Source organism: Pygocentrus nattereri, chromosome 3, assembly GCF_015220715.1.
Source record: "Pygocentrus nattereri isolate fPygNat1 chromosome 3, fPygNat1.pri, whole genome shotgun sequence".
In the NCBI taxonomy this organism is placed as follows: Eukaryota; Metazoa; Chordata; class Actinopteri; order Characiformes; family Serrasalmidae; genus Pygocentrus; species Pygocentrus nattereri.
In genome coordinates, this window is record NC_051213.1 from 46,442,941 (window position 1) to 46,449,668 (window position 6,728).

The window sequence follows — 6,728 nt, forward strand, 5'->3', positions numbered from 1 at the left end:
GGTCCTTCAGAAGGCGTTGGCCATGAACTTCCACGGATAATCAGCTTTATTGTCCTTAATTGCTCCAGTGCAAAACTAGAGAAGCAAACTACAGACACCAAACATGCCTTGACCGATTGTCTACACTTAGGGACAGGAGGAAAACTATAGCTTTGGTCTTTTAGTGGTCAAAGCAAAGTGGCAGCTTCATCTTCTGTCTGGCTGGCTGGTCGTGCTGGCTGTAATGGGGGGAGTGATGTATTGAGTACGGTGGGCTGTTCTGACTCATGTTTGTAGAGAGAGATGAGTGCCGGACTCTGAAGTGTCACAACTCTGAAACTCAACTTTGACTTGAATGTGCTTTCCCTCACGGATCGAGAATTTTCGAACTTCTGCAACCCGAGATGTTACGGACGAAAGTTTCTCTTTCCCTTTAGAAACTCTTCTTATCTTTGAGGCTCTTCTTTCTTTTTCATCTCTGAACATCAAGACATTTTCAGCTGCTGAAAGAAGTGCGTTTTGGTCAAAAGACGAGCAGTTTTGCCCGGATTCTTCAGTCCGTGTCTTTGCTTCTCTCTTTCTCTCTCATAGACATCAGAATGTCAAAGCCAGTAGAAGTTGAGAATCCAGCGGCAGACTCTCCAATGGAGAACACAGGAGGTACGGTCGTGTGTGTGTGTGTGTGTGTGTGTGTGTGTGTGTGTGTGTGTGTGTGTGTGTAACATCACATTTGTGTATTCAGTGTATTTTAAAAAGAATCAAACCAGTTCATCTTGGTGACATTTGTATGACGGCGTTTTAGGGCCACTGTTAATAAAAATAAAAATAAAAATAGTAGAGGATAATATTTCATAATTTCAATAATGATGAGTCATAATATTTTGAGATTAAAGTCGTAATATTTCTAGAAAAAGGTTGTACTATTTTGAGAAAAAAAGAAAGCTGCACTTTCATATCGATTCCCCCATAAAGAAACACCCAGCCTCCCCGTCTCTCCTGCACATCAGCACCAGCCTGGTACTAGTATGAGAAACGGCCGAGGAGGAAACCGTCTGTCTGTGTTGTTGAAGGAGAATCTCAGGCAGGGTCGTCTACACGGCTATCGGGGGCTTCATCTCCACCCATTCAAAGAAGGCATGAGGTTTCACAGACAGTGAGGATGAAGATCAAAATGATCCAGAGAGAGACCGGAGGGAGTGGAGCTCCGGCGCCAGTGCGGCAACCGAGACCCCAACACGTTATTCAGCCCCACTTCAGTTAGTTCACATTATCCTCTAAATTTGACAACTTTTTCTCTATTATTTTTATTTTTATCAACAGTTGCCCTAAAACGCCGTCGTACATTTGAGATTTGATTATGTACTGAATCACTTCTTAATGAATCATGAATCAAATTGGATCATTATGAGGTTAGAGAGCTACATCTCTATGGCTGTGGCTGTTCTGATATTCAAATCTGTCTGTCTGTCTGTCTGTCTGTCTCTCTTAGATTCAGAAAGGAATGGGAATGGCCCAGACTCCAATAATCAGGTATGTAAACATAAAGTTTTTCTGCTAATCAAAAGATTTGGCTAATCAGAGGAAAATTAATACAGCATATTATTGCAAATAGCACTTAATACAGTGCAATATGACCCATGTATTGATTTTATTATTATTTCGATTATTAATCATGTTAATATTTATTTAACTGAATGCTGAACTAATTCAGACCAGAGCTGTTTGTAAACATTAAGGTTGGACACACATCCAGGTTGATGTCTGGCTTCTGGTCAGTGGTGGAAGCAGTAGCAGTGAATCCGAACAGAACAGACAGAACCAAAACATTATAACAGTAGTACGTTTTATTTAAGGGCACCTTTTGAGGAACCCAAGGTGAACCCAAATGAAAACAAATAAGTCTATCAAACAGACTGTTGAAAAAGCCAGCGAAAAAGAAGCTGACTCAAGTTTAATATTTGTATCGCTGATGTCGGAACAAAACCTCGTATCTCCAAAATGGCAACTTTACAGGAGAAGGGAAAAACCTACTTTACTGTCAATGTAAGTCAATGGAACCAGACGTTTTTCCAGGTCATTTTGGGTCATTTCTTTTAGTCCAATCATCGTGAAATTTACACACAATGTAAAGAGCAACGGGTATTTTTAAATTATGTCAAAAACTGAAAAATGACAAAAATTTAGATACCAGGGTTTTTTCTGACAGCAGCGATATGAGTTCATTATTTAAGAGCTTTGGTAGCCACTTTTATTAGTTTTATAAAACGCACTGGAATGTTCTGAACATTGGAGATGTGCAGGCTACATGGATCCAGTCCTCCAATCTAACCAAACTTCTTCTCGTAGTGTTTTCTGGAGACACATCTAAAGCGTCTGTATGTCTATTTAGTGGTCATTAGTGGTCATTCTGGTCTGTTTTACTTGGTTTTTAGGCATTTCCAGGGTTGCCAATGCAGTAACGGTGTTGAGTCGAGCTCTATCAGAGCACAGAGTCACAGCTCACCTACCAAAGTGGCAATGTGGTCTGCTTAATGACGTAATCGAATGCTATGAATAGGCCTAAAGTTAGGTCTGGTCAAATTCTGTCGTGTTTGAAATCATGTCGGATGTACCCAAGTACAACAGTGGATCAGCCTTACGTTTTTCCAGTTTCCCAGCATTTCAAAAGCAGGTAGAGCTGCTATAAGTAGCATTAGACCTTGTTAGGGAACGTGAGCACACAGTACCCCTGGTTTATAGAGGCGCTAGTGTTTGGATTATTGTGGCAGGTAAATAAAATAGCAAGTAAATAGGCTGTTTATACAGTGAAATGACCAAATCCTCCTTTTTTCTCATTTTATTGTTTTATTTGAGGCCCAGAATATGGATGGCTTCAGTCCCAAAAATGGCCATAATTCATTTTCATCTTTCATGATTCACTATACTATTTATTTTATTTTCCATTTATTAGAATTAAACTATTTTTGTTACTTTGGCTTTAAAACTGACGTAGGATAAATGCTATTGTGCCTCATTCAAAAAGCACTCAGCGCTAAAACACTCTCCAGAATTTCAATATGAATGGGCAGAGCTAAACCACTGGAAATATGGAAATTTGTGGAACCATGGAAATGAGTTGGTTCTCGTGACATCACAGAAACAATGAATTCCAAACAGCCTGTTTTTGTAGCTTAATTTTCATACATGGACTTTCCTTTCCAGAAGGAAGTTCTTTGTTTTTGTTGTTGTGCAGGAATGTACAATTTCCTTTGTTTTCTTAGTCCGTAAGGTGGTGCTTTGTATTTCTGGTCACCACCTGTTTCAGTACTGATTTCTACAAGTCCTTGTCATTTCCTCTCTGGAGAGGCTCATCCATCACTTTATTAGCTAGTGAAGTTAATACTTGCAACATATTATAATATATATGCAACATATTGGCAAGCATATTTGAAACGGGTTGTTTTTAAATGTGGCGCACATCTTTCAGGCCTGTATTAAGTTACAAACATATTCATCCAATATGTATTCAGAAAAATATACCACTGTTGTTGGGAGAAACCTTGTTTCTCTAAAATAGTCATTTTACAGGAGAAGGAAAAAACCTGCTTTAACTTCAGTGCAAGTCAATGGAACCAGAGTTTCTTCCAAGTTATTTTGGGACGTTTCTTCTGGTCCGTTCATCATGAAATTAACACACACTATATAGGACAACAGGTATTTTCAAATTATGTCAAAAACTGAAAAATGACAAAAATGTAGGTTGAAGCGTTTCTTCCAATAGCAGCAGATGATAAACGTTCATAAATGGATGAAATATATTACTCATATATTTAATGACTGTAAATTTAGAGGTTGGGGTTTTTAAGACAGACACCTCCAACAGAAAGTACCCTGTAAATAATGGTTTTGTATATACACAGCTGAAAAAAAATAAAGAGAACACTCAAATAACTCATCCTAGATCTGAATGAATGAAATTCTCATTGAATACTTTGTTCTGTACAAAGTTGAATGTGCTGACAACAAAATCACACAAAAATGGAAATCAAATTTATTAACCAGTGGAGGCCTGGATTTGGAGTCACACACAAAATTAAAGTGGAAAAACACACGACAGGCTGATCCAACTTTGATGTGATGTCCTTAAAACAAGTCAAAATGAGGCTCCGTATTGTGTGTGGCCTCCACGTGCCTGTATGACCTCCCTACAACGCCTGGGCATGCTCCTGATGAGGTGGCGGATGGTCTCCTGAGGCATCTCCTCCCAGACCTGGACTAAAGCATCTGCCAACTCCTGGGCAGTCTGTGGTGCAACGTGGCGTTGGTGGATGGAGCGAGACATGATGTCCCCGATGTGCTCAATCGGATTCAGGTCTGGGGAACGGGTGGGCCGGTCCATAGCTTCAGTGCCTTCATCTTGAAGGAACTGCTGACACACTCCAGCCACGTGAGGTCTAGCATTGTCCTGTTCTAGGAGGAACCCAGGGCCAACCACACCAGCATATGGTCTCACAAGGGGTCTGAGGATCTCATCTCGGTACCTAATGTAGTCAGGCTACCTCTGGCGAGCACGTGGAGGGCTGTGTGGCCCTCCAAAGAAATGCCACCCACACCATTACTGACCCACTGCCAAACCGGTCATGCTGAAGGATGTTGCAGGCAGCAGATCACTCTCCACGGCGTCTCCAGACTCTGTCACGTCTGTCACATGTGCTCAGTGTGAACATGCTTTCATCTGTGAAGAGCACAGGGCACCAGTGGCGAATTTGCCAATCCTGGTGGAGGTAGCGGTCCTGCTGCTGGGTTGTTGCCCTCCTACGGCCTCCTCCACGTCTCCTGGTGTACTGGCCTGTCTCCTGCTAGCGCCTCCAGCCTCTGGACACTACGCTGACAGACACAGCAAACCTTCTTGCCACAGCTCGCAGTGATGTGCCATCCTGGATGAGCTGCACTACCTGAGCCACTTGTGTGGGTTGTAGAGTCCGTCTCCTGCTACCACGAGTGTGAAAGCACCACCAACATTCAAAAGTGACCAAAACATCAGCCAGAAAGCAGAAAGGTACTGAGAAGTGGTCTGTGGTCCCCACCTGCAGAACCGCTCCTTTATTGAGTGTGTCTTGCTAATTGCCAATAATCTCCACCTGTTGTCTGTTCCATTTGCACAACAGCTGTGAAATTGATGGTCAGTGTTGCTTCCTAAGTGGACAGTTTGATTTCACAGAGGTTTGATTTACTTGGAGTTATATTGTGTTGTTTAAGTGTTCCCTTTGTTTTTTTGAGCAGTGTATTGTGTATATATGGTCTGAATACTTCCTAGTTGTTTTACAGATTGGCCTAATTCAGAAGAGCAGTCTTTACTGCCAGACAAAGCAAAAATTCACATATTTTCTGTGTGTTATGTTTAAAACTTCTCAAACAAACAAAAGTTTTGCCCTGCAAAGTTTGCACGGCTACCTGATTAGCTCACTGAGGCTAACCTACCGAGTGCGCTCCCTGTGAATAATCCCCTCCTTCTGCTCTACTACTGCTTGCATAACGTCGATGTGACGTGGTGAGTGGAAGTGGGCGAGGGTGTGTTAAAAACAGTGAAACAGGGCCCACGGCTGTCTGTGGTGGAACTGGATGGAGAGCCGTTTTTTTGAACAGATGCTGATTTGGTGCTCCATAACTCTGTTTTGCCTCAGTAAAAAAGTGAAAGTAAAGTACAAACTTCGTCTGGTAAAGCAGAAAAAGCTCATTTGCCATCCAAAGAAATAAATCACGATGTATCGCGATACTCAGCATCTCACAAATCCTTAAAGATCTCAACAGGATCATATCGTGGCTGAAGTATTGTGATAATAACGAGCGTAATGTGCCTCCCACATCCCTAATATCGCCACTGCTTCTGCTTTCTCATGTATTGTGTTTTTCCCTCAAGGTCCATTTATGACATTTGTATGGTCCTATGTGCCATAAACAGCCATAATTCATTTTGACGTGACCATTTTCCTTGTTCTTTATTGCTGTACCTTTAAGACTGAGCTATGTCTCTGATCTCTGTTCTGATAGCTGTAATGTATTGTGCCAATACAGACTGAAACACTCCTGATATCTGCTGCTCAGGTCTATTTAAATATGTGTTCATAAATATTTGTGACATCACAGAAAAATAGACTTCAAAACGGGCAGTTTCCACACAGAGCCTGAGACACTTTAGCAATGTTTATATACCACACCAAGCTCGTGTGTCCCAAGATACAGGCCCTTTAATTCTGGTGTGAGCATTTAAGGCTGCCGTTTGGCGTCTTGGCCTGATTTGCCTATTGGCAGATATGCAAATTCAAAATGTGGATGTGTGGTGTTTGTCCCAACATGCCCAGAAGTGCAGGCCGCACTTCAATCAGAGAGACAGGCACCCAGAGGAACGACAGCAAAGAGTAAGAATGTGGAAAGTAATGATAGAGGGAGACGCAGAATGAGTGAGACAGAAACCTGAACCTTTAGTGGTAGCGCTGATGGCTATGCCTGCAGGGCCCCTCCGCATAGCAGGACATGAGTCTGGCAGAGATGACCCATCACAACAGCCCATGGACCTCACTATAGTAATTATGAGTCTTGCGTGTCGGGATATCGGCGCGCACATTGAGCCGCCCACCCTCTACACTTTACTCAGCACACAGCCTGCAGCCGCCGCTGAACCTCCCGGCTGGCATCCGTTTACCCACTGGCATAGGTTTATAGGTTCATGGTGCTGCCAGCTCCCACACTGCGGACTTTATTGGTCACTC

The 6,728-nt window shown here is 42.4% G+C and overlaps 1 protein-coding gene across 7 annotated transcripts in view; it reads left to right on the top strand.

Moving 5' to 3' along the window:
- Window positions 1-6,728, top strand: part of pou2f2a (POU class 2 homeobox 2a) — a 100,688-nt gene that overhangs the window by 66,112 nt on the left and 27,848 nt on the right. For all 7 annotated transcript variants that reach the window (XM_037536909.1, XM_037536911.1, XM_037536912.1 and 4 more), the window contains exons 2-3: window positions 571-639; window positions 1,469-1,509. In XM_037536909.1, coding sequence (XP_037392806.1) covers window positions 571-639; window positions 1,469-1,509 — 110 coding nt within the window. The remainder of the gene's footprint in view (window positions 1-570; window positions 640-1,468; window positions 1,510-6,728) is intronic.